The sequence below is a fragment of the Dasypus novemcinctus genome, chromosome 24 (assembly GCF_030445035.2).
Source record: "Dasypus novemcinctus isolate mDasNov1 chromosome 24, mDasNov1.1.hap2, whole genome shotgun sequence".
Classification (NCBI taxonomy): Eukaryota; Metazoa; Chordata; class Mammalia; order Cingulata; family Dasypodidae; genus Dasypus; species Dasypus novemcinctus.
Window position 1 is genome coordinate 24,460,020 of NC_080696.1, and position 17,558 is coordinate 24,477,577.

Sequence of the window (17,558 nt, forward strand, 5' to 3'; positions counted from 1 at the left end):
GCACTGCCCCTTCCCCTTCTTAGTGCCTCCACCACATAGCGTGAAAGGAACCCATCTGCTTATCTTGGAAGCAAGGACAAGAGCTCAAGTCCCAGCAAGTTTGAAGGAAAGGCCGTTAAACCCAGCCATAACAAGCATGTGGGATAAAGCTGGGCAAGGACTTCAGGTGCCTCTGCGCCCTGGTGTGCCCTCTCCCTCATGGCCAGGGGTCAATGACCTGGTTTTGTCAGACCACAGATTTGTCCCTGGTGGTCATGGGCTGATGGGGCCAGGACCCTCCCAACCCAAGGGGAGCATGCAATGTGGGGGGATGTACCTGGGGGCCCCCTCACCTCGTGCCTGCATTTCCATGAAGATACAGGATGATGGGGTAGCTGGAGGACAGGGCATCCTCATACCAGCTGTGGTCCTTTCCCTGGGCATTCTTCCACCAGACAGTAGGGACAGTGTGCCTGCAAGCAGGGAAAGGGAGGGCGCTCAGGGCTCTCACCTAACAAAGACCCACCCAACAAGAGGATGGACAGGATGGGGCAGGGATTGGATTGGAACCATTACTAGAACAAAGGACTCCTTAATAACAAGCTCTGAGAATGACTCACCACAGCTTAAGGAGGAACATTTCCTGACTTGCAAACAGGCCTCAAAAGCTGGCACTGGCAGCAGTTACCAGGGGATGGGGTCCCGGCCAAGCCCTGTAAACTGTAAGCTCTATGAGGGTGAACCCAGCTGAATCCCCTTATCAGTTGCTGTTCCACCAGGCCTAGCCGGGAGTGAGCAGTTTGCAAAGACTGGTGGAATTAACAGCAGTTCTTCTCAGACTTATCCATGTTTATAAGCTGTCCACAATCTAACTCATGCTACCCTATGAACCAATTCAGGAACACTCACTAGAAAGCCAGCCATCCTTAAATGCCGTTCCTAAGGTAAAACACTCCAACTTCCAGACCTGGCTAACAAGTCATCTTAGAGCAGCCTCAGCTCTGCAGGAGGAATCCTGTATAATGGGCACAGCCGATGCAGCCAGCCTGGGACCGCCCAGAGCAGAAGCTCTCTTGAGAGCAGACTGCCTCACCCAGCCCTCACCTCCTGCCAGGTCTCAGCCTGGTCAAACCTTCCTTCAGGGAGACACTAAATCATACACTGTTCATCACCAGGGAGGGTATGAATTAATCAAGTTTTCTGTAAAACTATTCAAATTCATTCTGGATACTAGTGGCAGGAATCTTTTTTTTTGTTTTTTAATTAACCAATTCCAGGGGGAAGATGTGGCTCAAGTAGTTGAGCACCGATTCCCACATAGGAGGCCCCAGGAACTGAACCTGGGACCTCCTAAAAAACAAAAACAACAACAAACAAAAAAAAAAAACAAGAAACAAAAAAACACCAAACAAACAAAAGAGAAACCAACAAAGGGGAACTGATGTGGCTCAGAGGTTGAGCACTGGCTTCCCACATACGAGATTCCAGGTTCATTTGCTGGTCCCTGGTACCTCAAAAAACAAACAAACAAAACAAAAACCCAAACAATTTCTTATTTTCCAGCTCTTAAGTTTTAGTATCTCATTCTAACATGGCTCGCCACTTCAAGAGGACCACATTCTGGGATGGGTCTGACCGTTACAATTATGATCCCCAGACAATTACAAACCTGTGGAATGGAAAGGTACATTTCTAAGGTGTTGGGAGCTGATGTCTTCCAGGAGCCATTCTATTCCAAACTTGGGATTCCTGATAAAGGCCTGTGTTGCTTCCAGCTGCTGGCCCACATTTCTGGGCCTTTCCTCTTGTGCTGTCAAGTGGAAAATTTAGAGTGTCCCTCAGGTGTCACTTAGGGGTTCTAAGACCTCCAGGAGGCTGGGGATGTGGGTGAAGGTGGCTGCTGAGCAGGGGCCCGCTGCTCACCCAAGGGCCCCAACTGTCATCGTGACCCCACAGGGACACGAATGGCGGGCATGGAGCAGGCACCCAATGACACAATGTTTCTGTCACTCCTTTCAGACTCTCCATTGTTCTCACTAAAGAACACTGTGTGGGTACTTGATAATTCACGTAGATACTCTGTGAGTGCTTTTTGCCTAATTAGCACACTAAAGCAAACACTGCCAGCAACACAACTGTTCTATTTGAGTAAAAAATTCTGATTAAACCTGCAATTCTTCAAAACAGACGTTCACAGTAACCCACAGGAAGGCCAACCAATCTCCAGTAAAGAGCTCTGAGGAAAACTAATCAAGCTTCCAACAAAAAATAGAAAGCTGAAATGTCCCACAGTCATTAGTCTATAAATGTAGATTAATCAAAATAGAACATGGAAAAAAATTAATCACAGCATCAACTACTAAGCACAGGAATCTCCCTTCTCATTTTATATTCTTTACCTAGGATCAGATCTTCCTGGCATTATCAGAAATGTCTGAACTTCCTTACAAACCACACTGGGAAGCTACTCACAACATTTCATTTAGAAGCTTCTTACATACACAGTGGTCTTCAGAGACAGCGGAAAGAGACTTTACAGCTATTGGATAATAAACCCAGCTGGATAAAGGGCAGTGATTTGGAGCTGCTTCTGAGAGAAAAGAGAAAATGCTACTGCAAGGTTGGTCAATGCAGTTATTTGGAAACACCTACTTAACTGTTAAAAAAAAAACCAAAACATTAAAACATACTCCAAGGAGATAAAAAGAAGTCACAAAGCTCAAGTCCAATCTAAATCTATAGCTAAAAAAGTAAAAACTAAGAGGATAACAAGCAACATCATAATCAACTGCCAACAGGTATGAATATCTGTTTTTAGTATCTAGGCATTTGCTTGTCTGAAAAGAAAAAGTATATAGCAAATCTGTATTTACAATTCTGGGCTTTATTTTCCCTGTTTCTATCTTGTTCCCTCTACTTCTCCCCTCACCCCCAGAAACAGAACTCTCTGTAAAAAGCAATCTGGTTTGCAAAGCCTCTGCTGTTTTGAAAACCTCAGGATGCAGTTTGGTACCATTTCATCTTGCACCATTTGGATCAACTTTAGCTGCCATCTTCCCTTGGAAAAGGAATTGGGGAAGATGAAAAGGGACAAGCAAGAGCTTTAGAGCCTGACATCTAGGACAGCATGGCTACACTTTCCAGGGCCCCTCCCACCCCTGGGATACCCATTGAGTGGCCCACACTTACCACACTCCAATAGTGACATCTTCTTCTGGCTGCAGGTAGTAATTACAGGTGTGATTCAAACCTTGTTCCTGTGGTTTTTTCAAGTCAATGAAATAAGGAACCCTCACTGTAGGAGACAAAAAGATGGAAATCAGGTTAAATAAATGGGAGTGTGAGTAGAGGTGAAGCTTTCAGAAACGGACAAATGCTTTTCCAACATATCACATATCACAGTCCGGCTTCCGGCCTCAACTGGTGGTGTGGGACTAGGTGTGCCAGGACAGCGTGCACTCATCAACAGAGATTCCAGGAAGGTGTCCATGCTGCAAGCAGATGCAAATGTGGGCAGGAAACACAGTGGACAGTGCCTGGGGATGCTGACGGACCCGCAGGACGTCTGCAGACATGGCTATGGAGAGGTACAATGGAGGCTGGGCTAGGGTGGTGGCAGAAGAGAGTGAAAAAAGGCGATGGATGTACAGGATGTTCTGGAGCTGCACCCATAGAACCTGACGACCCATTGGATGTGGGGTGATAAAGAAGCTAAAGGGGATTCTGAACTCTCTAGAGTTGTTGGCAGAAGATGGAGTATAGGTGCAGGGAAACAGATAGATCCACAGAATAGCATCCAGAGCTGAGTAAAGTCCTAAATTTAAGAGGTAATATGCCAAGAGGGCCATGGTTGAATAAACAGTGGTGTACTAAAAGTATGGAAAATCATGGGGCCATTAAAGTCAGTCTACTGACCTGGCAGAACACCCAGGACATACAGTTAGACAGGAAGATCAGGTAATGGGTAAGCAGGGACCCGTGTGCAATAACCCATTGTATTTTTTCTTTTTAAGATTTATTTTATTTATCACTCCCCGCCCTTGCAGCTTGTTTGCTGTCTGCTCTCTACGTCCATTTGCTATGCATTCTTCTGTGTCTGCTTGTCTCCCTTTGTTGCATCATCTTGCTGCACCAGCTATCTGCAGGCGCGGGCGGTCAGCTCTCTGCGGGCATGAGCTGTCAGCTCTCCACAGGCCTGGGTCAGCTTGCCTTCACAGGGAGGACCAGGGAGGTGAACCCAGGGCGTCTCATATGGTAGATGGTAGCCTAATCGATAGAGCCACATTCGCTTCCCAACCCCATTGTATTTTTATAAAAACAAGGCAAACATCAACAATAACCTTGACATCAAGGACAACACCGCTACCACCTTCAGAGGCCGGTGGGAAATACAGAACGATGCCAAGAGGCCAATACTGCTTTCAGACTATGTGTGGGGAGCATGATGCTTCATTTTTTTCTCAGATACTACTGTACTTTTTATTGTTTATGGTGAATAAATTTTTTTTTAATTAGAGAAGTTGCAGGTTTACAGAATGAACACAATGTTTTGAGAGAAGTTTAACTGAAAACTGGAACTTTTAAAAAAGTCTTCAGGTGATATTTACTCACTTTATAAGATAGTAACTTCCAAAAAGGGCAGTGACACAGAGCACCACGGTCCTGTTGACCCCACCTCTATGAGGAAGCCAACATGTGTCTACAGCTTTCCTTGGTGAAGAGAGTAGTTTCACTGAGTAACCTCACATGTCCACATGGCACAAACACCAAACATGCTTGTCTCTCACTTCTGGTCCCTTCACTGAACCACACTCATCCTTCTCCCGCCCTAGGACCTTTGCACTGCTTGTCCCCTCCCACATATCTGCATGTCTAGCTCTCTCACTTCCTCAGATATTACCTTCTCAGCAAGATCTTCCCTGGATACCTAATCTTAAGACTATAATCCCTTCAGCTTTATTTTTCTCCTGGGGACTTAAGGCTACCTAATATTCTCTGTATTTACTCCTTTAGTTTATTTATAGACAGAGTTCCAAGAGGGCAGAGCTCTTTATTGTTTTGTTCACTGCTGCACCCCAGTACCTAAGTCATGGAGTTGCTCACAATCAGGGATCAACAAATATTTGCTGAATAAATTAAACATCTGATCATAGGAGTTTGGGCTCCTCCCCCATGAGCTCCCCTGAGCCACTCAGACCCAACATGCAGTGAACCGAACCCTCCCACAACAGCTGCTGTTCATATCTCCTGCTTAAGCCATCTCCTCCCCAAGAAGCAGGCTAAATTTTAAAAATTTATAACTTTCCTCTCAAAAGAAAAGTGGCAATCCGAGGAAGCAGTACCACGTTCCTGTGCCGCCACCATGTCGTGGTCAGGTTTTCCGTGCACCTAGCGCCTCGCACCCCCAAACAGGGTGTCACTGCTCCCATTTTATAACTCTCAAGGGTGGAGATATGATAGAGCTGCCAACTCCACACCCTCACTCACTTTTTAAAACTTTTTATTGTAATAACATATATACAACTCAAAATTTCCCATGTTAATCACTTTCAAGCATATTTTTCAGTGGTATTAAGTACATTTGCAATATTGAGCTACTATCACCAACATCCATTACCCCAACTTTTTCATTCATCACCTCAACCAGAAACTCTGTACCCATTAGACAATAATACCCACTTCCCACCCCAGCCTCTGGTAGCCTCTTATCTACTTACTATCTGTCCCAATGAATTGGCTTATTCTAGGGATTTCATATAGCACAGCCCTGGCTCTTGAGTTAGTAAACAGGAAGAGAGAAAGGTCAGCTGGGTCAATAACAACACCTTTGACTGCCATGTAAGGAACTGAGGTTTTATCTGGGGACTGGGCACCCAGCAGAGGCTCCTGCCTAGGAAGAAGGCCTGGGAAGTCTCTGTTTAATGTGATATTTCAGGCTATAAGAGCCTCCTCCAAAAATCTCCACACTTGTGGAACTTCAAAGCTATAGTTTACTGGGCAAGTTCCTCATCTGACAATTGTGAGGCAAGCTGACCTTGTGAATTAAACCCTCTGAATAGCTAAACCGGGTGCCTTCCATCTCCACACCCAGACTCATTTAGTCAATTCTGCCTCCTGAAGCTGGAATTAACCCCTGCCTCCAGGTTGACGGCACCTGCTTCTGCTGGCTCAGCAATCTGTGTCTGGGGATAAGTAGTACAAGCTTTGCAAAAACCAACCATCCCAGAGTTTTTAAAGGATTCCCTACCCAAAGAAGAGTGTTTTATAAAGATTAGCATCTAATCCAGAAAGTTTCCAAGCCTAAGAAGTCTAAGAACCCAGAAGCCAATTTTTAGTCTATGGCAGCCTCATTCCAAGAATCCTGTCTCCCAGTCTTTATTTTTTAAATTATTGTAACATGTATATAAAAACACAGGGAGTGAATGTGGCTCAAGTGGTTGAACTCCATGTTTGGTTCACTCGGTGCCTCCTAAAACAAACAAACAGCAGTCAAAACAAAGGAGAAAACCAGCTCAGGGGAGCCAATGTGGCTCAGTGGTTGAGTACTGGCTTCTCACATACAAGGTTCTTGGGTTTAATTCCTGGCCCCTGGTACCTCAAGCAAACAAACAAACAAACAAATACATTTGCCATTTCAACCATGTTCAACAGTTACAAATATAATACAATATAATCTTCTCCTTTGCCTCAGCCATCACTTCCTGTTTCTTTGAATGTTTTGTAATCTTTACTGAAAACTGGACATTTTGATATTTTAATATGTATTGAGGGGTGTCTGTTCGTTAAGTATATATCCAACTAGTGTTAAGACAAAGCTTTCCTTGAATGCCAGGAGCTGACCCAGAAAAAAAAAAAAGGGAAAAGAAGAAAGCACCTTTCCCAGGAACCACTTGCACTAATGGTCTAAATGAACAGAAATGCTACAAAGCAAAGTGACCTGTATGAGGGTTCTCCTTCAGAGCTTATCAAGGCAGTGTTTAGAAAATAGCTTCAGACAAGGCATAGGGGCTTCCCCAAAGCTTTCTGTGCTTATATATTTTCTTGGGCATGTGCATGTGGCCCTAGACCCTGTTTGCACCTTTACACAGATACGGATGCACCCTTCCCCCTAGTGAACAGTTTCCTCACAGTCCCAGGCACTGCAATGTATGTCCTACACCCAGGCAGCTACTTGAATGCTCTCCCACAACGTTCTGTAGGAGAGTTCTGTGAAGTGCCTTCTACATGTGGGGCAAGTTCTGGGATGTCAGTTCCTCAGGTCACCTCTAGATAGACGGGACCAGACTTACATGCTCCCAGCATGTGCTTGAGGATTACTCTGCTCCCTCTGGAGCCAGGACCAGGGATCCACACTGGGAGCATGGTTGACTCCAAGCTGAGCTGGTGAGGGTTGGGAGAGGGGCTGGCCAGGCCACTATAAGATCCCACCACTTTTAAGACTCCTTTTGCTTGATTCTGAGTGGGCCCTATTATTGCAATCCTTTAACAGGAGCTTTGGGAAAGATGTTTCTGCCAGTTCTTGTGGGTTGGTCAAAGCTTCTGTGGCAGGAAGTGGATTTGGCTCAACTCATAGTGTGTCTGCCTATCATATGGGAGGTTCAGGGTTCAAACCCAGGACCTCCTGACCCATGTGATGAGCTGGCCCACATGCAGTGCTGATGCATGCAACGAGTGCCTTGCCTTGTAGGTGTGTCCCCCACATAGGGGAGCCCCATATGCAAGGAGTGCACCCTGCAAGGAGAGCTGCCCCATGCAAAAGAAGCACAGCCTTCCCAGGAGTGGCACTGCAAACATGGAGAGCTGAAGCAGTAAAATGAAGCAATAAAAAGAGACACAGATTCCTGGTGCTGCTGACAAGAGTGCAAGCGGACACAGAAGAACACACAGCAAATGGACACAGACAGCAGACAATGGGGGAGGGGGGGCGGGGAGAAAAATAAATAAATCCTAAAAAAAACAACAACAAAAACAACCCAAAGCTTCTGTGGGGGAAGGAGCCCCGAAGTCTCTCTCTGCCACCTTGATTGGGGCAATCTTCATTCCGTATTATGTCTGAATACTATTCATTGCATGGATTTATCACATTTTGTTTATTACTCATCAGTCAATGGACAGTCGGGCTGCTTTCAACTCTTTGCTACTGTGAACACTGGTCCATTTGAGTCCTTACTTTCAGTCTTAGAGAAAGTCCCGGTTGATTTTTTCTTATCCCCCTCCCCACTTGCGGCTTGCTTGCTGTCTGCTCTCTGTGTCCATTTGCTGCATACTCTTCTGTGTTTTTACCTGTCTCCCTTGTTTTGTTGCGTCACCTCGCTGAGTCAGCTCTCCGTAGCGCTTGCAAGCCAGTGGCACTGTGCAGTGCTTGCGGGCCAGTGGTACTTCACAGCGCTTGCGGGCTGGGTGGCACTCCATGGCACTTGTGGACCGGCAGCTCTCCATGGTGTGTGGGCAAGCCTGCCTTCACAAGGAGGCCCCGGGACTCAAACCGAGGGCCTCTCATATGGTAGACGGGAACCCAACTGATTAAGCCAGCAATCATGTACCCGGGATCCCTTAACTTTTCATTAACTTAACAATTCTGTACCTCTTCCTACCACTGTCCCCAAAGTAAATAAATAGCATGAAAAGAAACAACTTTGGAACACATGAGATCCAAGTTAACTCAAAAAGACTAGGACACTTAAAAAGCCAGCATAAAATTTCCAAGAAATCAAACTATATTGAGTTTTTTCAAGGGGAAAAAATTGCTTTTTTTCCTTTTTAAGAAAAAAAAGGCTAATTATAAAAACATAGGGTAACTATGTTTATCAGCGGTCATCTTTTTCAAGGACAATTATGTTCCTAGATTGCACAATTTTTACAAAGCATTCCCAGAACAATAGCTTCAAAAGATTCTCCAATGTTAACATTTTTCACCTACCTCAGATGAAGAAAGAAAACATCCCCACCCCCCACAGTACAGTCACTTGTGTTCATAAATGCCAGCACTGGAAAGCAGTCATATGGAAGTTTTTAGAGACAATGACTTAATTGATAAGGGACAGGAGAGAACTTTCTGGGGTAATAGGCATGTGCTATTCCTTGATTTGGGTGAGAGTTATATAAACACATAAAATTGACCTGTACATTTAAGCTGCACACTTAAAATTTTTGCATTTTACTATATATAAGTTACATCTCAGTTGAAATAGAAATGCACCCCCTAAAATCAGACATCATTATGAAAATGAACATTTAAAAGGAAAAACTGACACATAATGCTTACCAAAATTCAAGAAAATCAGTTTGGCCTGTATCCCAGGACAGAGTTTGATGAGAAATGGAATGGCAACATACAAGCCCAAAACACAGAGAAGTATCTTCCTCAGCCGGAACCACAGTCCCTTTCGCCTGCAAGAGAAAAGCAATTGATAGGTCAAAAGGCAGTAGGTGCAATTTTGTTATAGTTTAATAATACATTATTAAAATCACAAAATTTCTCTTATCTTTTCCTTAAGAATATTGCCAGTATCAAGAGTAGCCGCCTATTCTGCTTGTATTAAAAGTTATTTTTGGTAGTCCTCTAATTTGAGCTTAGAACTCTACTAGGAAAAAAAAATTAGTTTTCAGAAAGCAGCACAAAAAATCCTAACAGCTTCCTATCTCCACCCTTGCACTTGAGCACAGCAAACAAATGACCTTAAGAAAGTGCTCCAACCTTAAATCAGAACCTAGTTGCAGCTTCATCTTAGAAGAGTTGCCTCCTCTACCTTGTGGTTACCCAATCTGTACCTGCTGGAGTGGGTTACTCATTAGCTACCTGTGGGAAGACAAACTCTCAGGATGTCAACGGAACCTGCCTGACCAGGCGCCAGGGAGAGCAGGGAGCAGAGAGTAAGACCACTGGGTCCCTCTTGTCCTCACATTCCACTGCTGCCCCTGCATGTCCTTGTGTTTTCTCCTGAGTCCTGCAAATAAGACCACTGCTGTCCCTGTATGTCCTTGAGTTCCCAAGTCCCCCAGCTTCAGCGCCACCCAGCCCAGACTTGGAGGGAGGTGTTTTCTCCATTGCAGGGTCTCAAACTGTCTTCTACTGCCTAACCAGCTGCAAGAGCGTACTTCAGCCTGCTTCTGTTTCCCTAACAAAAATATCTCTAACTCAAACTTTGTTTTAGGATCCCTCTACACTCAAAAACTGAGGCCCCCAAAGAGTTTTTGTTTATATTGTTTATATTTATCACTATGAGAAATTAAAATTTTTATTAATCCATCTAATAATGATACTCTACTGATAAACATGAAAAATATTTGTCATGAAAAATAGTAATATTTCCAATACAAAAAAATTTTAGGGAGAAGAGTAGCATTAATATTTTTATAAAGTTCTTTGAGCTGGAGTCTCTCATCTGCTTCTGCCATCAATCTCTTGTGGTATCGCACATCATGTAGCAACTGGAAAACTCCCCTGTATATAATGACAGAATGAGAGTGAAAAAGGCAAATCACATCTTAATGTTATTATGAAAACTGCTTTGACCATCTGACCATCTGGAAAGGATCTTGGGGACCACCATAAATCTCCAGGATACACTTGGAGAACTGCTACTCTAACACTATAAAAAGTCTAAACTTAGTAGGACTATTTATTTCTGGAATGCTTCCCAAAAAAATATTTAAGGTCAATTAAAAAATATACAATGAGGGAAACCAGCAAGATGGCGGTGGAATAAGGAGCTCCTAGAGTCAGTTCCTGCTACAGGGCAGTTAGCAAACACCCAGAGCTCTCTGGAGCTAGCTGAAGCACCTGTTTGGGGGCTCTGGGAGACCAGAAGAGTATCCTGCAACATACTTGAAGGAATGGAAGGAGACAGTCCATCTGCAGAGAAGACTTGTAAGTAGAGCGCTCCAAACCCTGGAGGCTGGTGCCCATCCTCCACTGTGGGCACAAGCTGCCTTGGGAGCTGTTCCATAGCTGGAATTGAAATCTTCACTTCCCCACAATGAGGCAGGAAGTTCAGCACCAACTTCAGCTACTGATGAGTAAATTCAGTGGGGTAAAGTATAATTCTGAGAACAGCTCAATTTTGAGCCTGTCCAAGTTAGAAAGAGGCCAGGAGCTGCCATCTTAACTCCATGTCTGGCATGAGGGGAAGCAGGGTAGACTGAAAATCCCAGTGCTGGTGGGGACCAGATTCTTTCCATCCAGATCATACTGCAGCTCTAGCCTAGGCCCCAGGGCCACCTCCAGCAGGGAGGGAGCTGCAGGACCTGTGCCAGCCTTTCCGGAAAATTACCAGCCAAGCCGCAGAGGCCAGTGATTATCCTACTCTGGTGGCACGAGCCACCCCAAGAGGTATTCTGTGACTGGAATTGGAAGCTCCATTTCCCAGAAACAGGAGAGGAGGAGACAGTTGGCTGCTGATTTCAGCTACTGATTGGTAGACTTGGCTGGCTAAGATATAACTCTGGGAACAGCTGACATGTGAACCAGCCCAAGTCAGAAAGAGGCCAGTAGCCACCATCTGACTCTGCCCCTAGCCTGAGGGGAAGCTGGGCTGACCGCAACTCTCAGTGTCCACAGGAATCAGTTTCTTACACGCAGATCAGCCTGCAGCCTGCCTAGGCGTCAGTACCATCTCAGGCAGGGAGAAGGCTGAGGAGCCCTGCACCAGCCTATACAGGTAACTGCAGGTAACTTTGGCTGACATAGACTGAAAATTAGAAGTCTACCAGGGCAACTGCAGTCATCTTGGACCCATACTGCATAGATTGCTGCCCACACCTGCAGCTCCATCCCTGCCCCACGCAGGGGAGAAAGAGGCCTGAAGCTTCATCAGTCTCTCTGGGGAACTACAGTCTAGACCTGCACGTGGATTATTCCACACACCTGTGACTCTGTCTCTACCGCCACCCCCCCCCCCAGCAAAGGAGAAAGTTGGAAGAAACTTCATTGGTCCCTGGCACAATGAGGGCAGCTTGAGCCTCCACAGCTTATAATACCAACTAACATGCTTGGCTCCTACTGCACAACCAACAAGGGAGAAAGGACAGGAAGCCATAAAGTAAAGAGAAAAACTGCACCCAGAATAAATACTCTAGTAAGCCAGATGCAAAGACACCAGCAAAAAGTTACAATCCACACCAAGAAACAGGAAGCTATGGCCCAGTTAAAGGAACAAGATAAGCCTCTGATGACATAAAGGCGTTGAGACAACTAATCACAGATGTTCAAACAAATATCCTTAATAAATTCAATGAGAGGGTTAAAGAGATTAAAGATATTAAGAAGACAATGGATGAGTGCAAAGAAGAATTTGAAGGCATACATAGAAAAAGAGCAGATCTTATGGGAATGAAAAGTGCAATAAATGAAATTAAAAAAACATTGTAACCATATAATAGCAGATTTTAGGAGGCAGAAGAAAGGATTGTTGAGCTTGAAGAAATGGTCTCTGAAAGTGAACATTTAAAAGAACAGAATGGAAAAAATTGAACAAGGTCTCAGGGAACTAAAAGACAGCAAAAGGCATGCAAACATATGGGTTATGGGTGTCCCAGAAGAAGGGAAAATGGGGCAGATGGAACATCTGAAAAAACAATGGTAGAAAATGTCCCAACCCTATTGAAGGACATAGATATTCCTGTCCAAGAAGCACAATGTACTCCCATCTAAAAAAATCTGAATAGACCAAGTCTGAGACACATACTCATCAGAATGTCAAAGAACCAAAGACAATGAATTCTGAGAGCAGCAAGAGAAAAGCAATTCATAACATATAAGGGATATACAATAAGATTAAGTGCTGATTTCTCACCAGAAACCATGGAGGCAAAAGACAGTGGTCTGATATTTAAGATACTACGAGAAACATTTCCAGCCAAGAATCTTATATCCAGAGAGACTGTCTTTCAAAAATGAGGGAGAAATTAGAATATTCACAGATAAACAGAAACTGAGAGAATTTCTAAGCAAGAGACGAGATTTTCAGGAAATACTAAAGGGTGTGCTAGAGCCTGAAAAGAAGACAGGAGAGAGGGGCCTGGAAGAGAGTCTAGAAATGAAGATTATATCAATAAAAGTAACTAAAAGTGTCAAAAGAGTGGTGAAAATAAAATATGACAGATAAAACTCAAATAGTCAGAAATAAACTTAACCCATTACGTAAAGCACTTGTATTCAGAAAATTGCAACTCAATATGAAAACAAATTAAAAAATCTAAACCCCTAAACAACTGGAAGAGCATTCCATGTTCATGGATGGGAAGACTAAATATCATTAATATGCCAATTCTACTCAAATTGATACACAGATTTAATGCAATCCCGATAAAAATTCCACCAGCATTAAAGAAAATTGAACATGATCATTAAATTTATTTGGAATGGTAAGGAGTCTTGAATAGCCAGAAACATCATAAAAAGGAAAAGTAAACCCTCATTGCCAGACTTTAAATCATAATACCTACCTACAGTGGTAAAAACAGCATGGTACTGGCCTAAAGACAGACACAATAGACCAACGGAACCAAATTCATGGATCAGAAACAGACCCTCACGAGTATGGTCATGTGATTTTCGACTAGCCTGTCAAACTCACACAGCTCAGGCAGAATAATCCATTTAACAAATGGTGTTGAAAGAACTGGACATCCACAGATGAAAGAAGGAAAGAGGACCCCTATCTCACACCTTATCCAAAAATTAACTCAAAATGAATCAAAAACCTAAAAATAAAAGAACCATAAAACTTCTAGAAGAAGTTATTAGAGAATATCTCCAAGACCTGATGATAGGTTGTTGATTCTTAAAGGAGGTAAGAGGAGGACTGAGTGGACTACTGATGTTTAATGTATGTAGAAGTTTTAACTAGCTTTACTGTAAAGTGTGGAAATTTATAGAGTAGATGGTAACACACTGTAACAGCTAGTTTATATATGGGGATGTGACTGACAATGGTAGTCTAGTTGCAAGAGTGTCCTTTGTTAGCTAGAGCAAATGTATATCACTACTGGAGGGTGTTGAGAATGTGAAGCATGGAAAAAATACAGCTGGAGTGAACTATGGACTGTGGATAGCAGTAATGATATAATATTCTTGCATCTATGCAAAAGATGTACTATGCTGATACTGAGGTAGTATGGAAAATGTCAGCCAAATGTACACTATGGACATAGTAACAATCAGGTGATATTATCTTATCTCTAGCAAATGACACACCACATTGTGGTGTGTTGATGGAGGGGTGTTGTTTGGTAATTCTGCACATGTGCATGATCGTTTTATAAGTTTACAACTTCTGTCATAAAAAATATATTTTAAAAATAATAATAGGGTGGGTTGGGTGAAAAACACACCAAATACAAGATAAGGACTATGATTAGTAGTAAAATTCTGACAATATTCTTTCATAATTTGTAACAAACGTTTCATGATAATGCAAGGTGTTGGTAGAGGGTTGATGTAAGGGACCCCTGTAAGATGTTATGCATGTTTGCTTTGTAAGTTCACAACTTTTAATATACACTTGTTTATGTATGTTCATATATAAATGATATAAAGATAATAATAATAGGGTTGGTTGGGGGAAAAATACTTTGTTTAGTAGTATTATTTTGACAATGCTCTTTAATCATTAGTTAAAAATGTTTAACGATGCAAGTTATTGGTATATATATGTTTTGTAAGTTCACTACTATTATACACTTATTGTATATATACATGTTTGAGTGATATACATCAATAAATTTAAAAAAATGAACTACTGAGATTTAACACAATACAAATGAATCTCAAAAGTATTATACTAATTAATCCAGAAACAAAAGACTACATACATATGATTCCAATGATCTGAAATCCTAAAAAAGGCAAACTACAGGGACTAAAACAAAAAACAAAATCCAAAAAACAAGAAAAAAAAAAAAAAGAGTAAGGGTTGTTAGACCCTGAAGGTAGAGAGGGAGGGGACTGACCATAGAAGGCATGAGGGAACTTTTAGGGTGATGGAAATATTCTTCACCTTGATCGTGGTTCTACAACTGTACACATTTGCCAAAACTCATCGAATTATACATTTAAAATTGGTGAATTTTACATGTAAATAAACAGCTATATCAAAGATGATTTTAAATATACACATCTGATAATGACACCCACTCACTCATCCCACTGGGTTACCTGCCACACTGCCCTTGCTGGTATCAGTCATTGACCAAATCATAAGGGCCATGACTGGCCATGAGAGAAGGACATGGTATGGTGGGGACATCACCCAGGGTGATCGGATCTAGTCTAGGCTGCTGGGGAAGAGGCCGCTGGCCAGAAGCACTAGTCAGGAACACAAGAGTTAATAATTAGATGATGTAAGAAGAGTTTAAAATGACAATTAAGTTCCATTACCATCTGCCCTTGCAATGGGAAAAGGCATGTGGTTCTAAGGTCAAATGTGCAGGATCTGGAGACGATCTAGGTTCAACTTCTAACCATGCCACTTACCAGCTGCACAACCTTGGGCAAGGTGCTTAACCTCTCTGCACTTTGGTTTCTTTACTGAACCATGGGGAAGTCACAGTTCCTCCTTTGTGGAGCCACTGGAATGACTACTTACAATAATTCATGTAGTGCAAACATGAGTACCTGGCACAAAACCCTACAATACACCTTAGCTGCCATGTCATCTTCGTCATCACCATGTTTTTATTCTAGTTAGAGAAAAGATCCCTGACCAGGGGAAGGTCAGAAGAGGCCAAGGGGGATTCACACCTTGATTCTAACAGAAAATGGTGAGTCTGTAAGGAAATAGCTTGCCATCTAAAGGCCACCACCAAATGCTGTGCAAAGCATGGGCCTGGGCCCTCTGCTCTGGCTGCCCGAGGCAGTCCTGGACCTGCTCATGGCTTGCTCATTCACCCCTCCAACACCTGCCATAAGGAGTTCAGGTAGCTTGCAATTTTACAACTCAAGAGAAATGAAAGCATATATCCACACAAGACTTGTGCAAAACTGCCTATGGCAGCTCTGATGGCACCAGTCCAAACCTGGAAGCAACCCAAATGCCCATCAAATGGTGAAAGTACAAACAAATTATGGTATGTCCTTAGAATGAAATACTATTAAGCAATGTAAATTTACTGATATTTCCAACTACATGGATGAATCACAAAATAATTAGACTGAGAACAGAAGCAGCCCCACAAGAAAGAATGAGTATGCTGAGGAGTGCTGAATAACATACTGAGTATTTATTTTATGTGACTGAAAGAAAGTAAGGTGAGTCCCATTTGTCAGCCATGTGGAATCAAAGTCCCCTCTCAATTCAGAGATGGAATGGACATCACCATCCCAGCATCCTCAGGATTGGGGATTAAAATATGGACTAGAGTGGACTTACTGGTATTCTACTATAGAATTATTATGATTCTAGCAATTAAAGAAATTCCATCATTGATGTGGACACAGTGCACCGGAGTTGCTGAAGGCAGGGAAAGGGAAAAAGGTGTAATACTGCAGCATTTTTGGGATTTGGAGTTGTCCTGCATGATACTGCAGGGACAGATGCAGGGCATTATATATCCTGTCATAACCTACTGAATCGACTGGGAAAAAGTGTAAACTACAATGTAAATATAATCCATGCTGTGTAGCAGTGCTCCACAATGTATTCATCAATAGCAATGAATATATCACACTAATCAAAGAACTTTATTGATGTGGGAAAAGTGGGGGGTGTGTGGGGCATATGGGAATCTGCTATATTTTTTTAATATTACATTTTATGTAATCTATGTATCTTTTAAAAAGAAATAAAAAATATATTTAGAAAAAGAAAATAAGTTGATCTCAACTTGATCTAATCTTTGATCACTTTGAAAGGCAAGAAGATGTTCTGACCAAATTTAATATTCTCTTAAGCATTTAGGAAATATCTTAAAATTGATTTGTAGGTCAGGCTGCCCTTCTGGAAAAATAATAGGCAGATATCATATACCTTAAAATAAGACTTAGTGAACTCTCCAAATATTTTCTCAGGATTTTAATCTATTGCATTTAAGGTGTCTATTCTCACATATTGAGAACTTTAATATAAGGGATGCAGTTTGAATATATAAAATGCTGATTATTAGCACTGACCTTGAGAAGCTGAAAACCTTATCTGTTAAACAATGTCAAAAACCTTCTTGAACTGAAATTCATTAAATTGATTTTGGATATCACTAATGTGCAGAAACTTGAAGTTTGTAAAGTACTGCCCTAGATCATCTCAACATGCATGGGTTAGGGCAGCAAAAGGAAAGGATCAGAGGGAAACCAAGAAGGTGAAAGCTGCTACTGGAGAATGGAAGGGGAACATCTTATATACTGAACTGCAAACTCGGATGCTGCCAGGGACCATGCAGACAAGTAGAAATACAGGTAGAGGTCTCCTCTTAGAAAACAGAGAAAACATGATCCCCTAAAGGTAATCACATACATTTTTTTTAAACAACATATTAAAACACTAGAAAAATTGGCCAGACAAGAAAAAATACTCTATTGGCTAGGATTTAGTTCATTTAGCCAATGTGGAACTAATGTATTAATTAATTGTAGATGTTGATGG

General features: G+C 42.4%; 1 protein-coding gene across 1 annotated transcript in view; it reads right to left on the reverse strand.

Moving 5' to 3' along the window:
- The window catches only part of ABHD12 (abhydrolase domain containing 12, lysophospholipase), a 103,199-nt gene that overhangs the window by 20,300 nt on the left and 65,341 nt on the right, over nucleotides 1-17,558 (reverse strand). The window contains exons 2-4 of the mRNA XM_058286789.2: nucleotides 9,245-9,369; nucleotides 3,169-3,274; nucleotides 333-452 (exon numbers count right to left, since the gene is read on the reverse strand). Coding sequence (XP_058142772.1) covers nucleotides 333-452; nucleotides 3,169-3,274; nucleotides 9,245-9,369 — 351 coding nt within the window. The remainder of the gene's footprint in view (nucleotides 1-332; nucleotides 453-3,168; nucleotides 3,275-9,244; nucleotides 9,370-17,558) is intronic.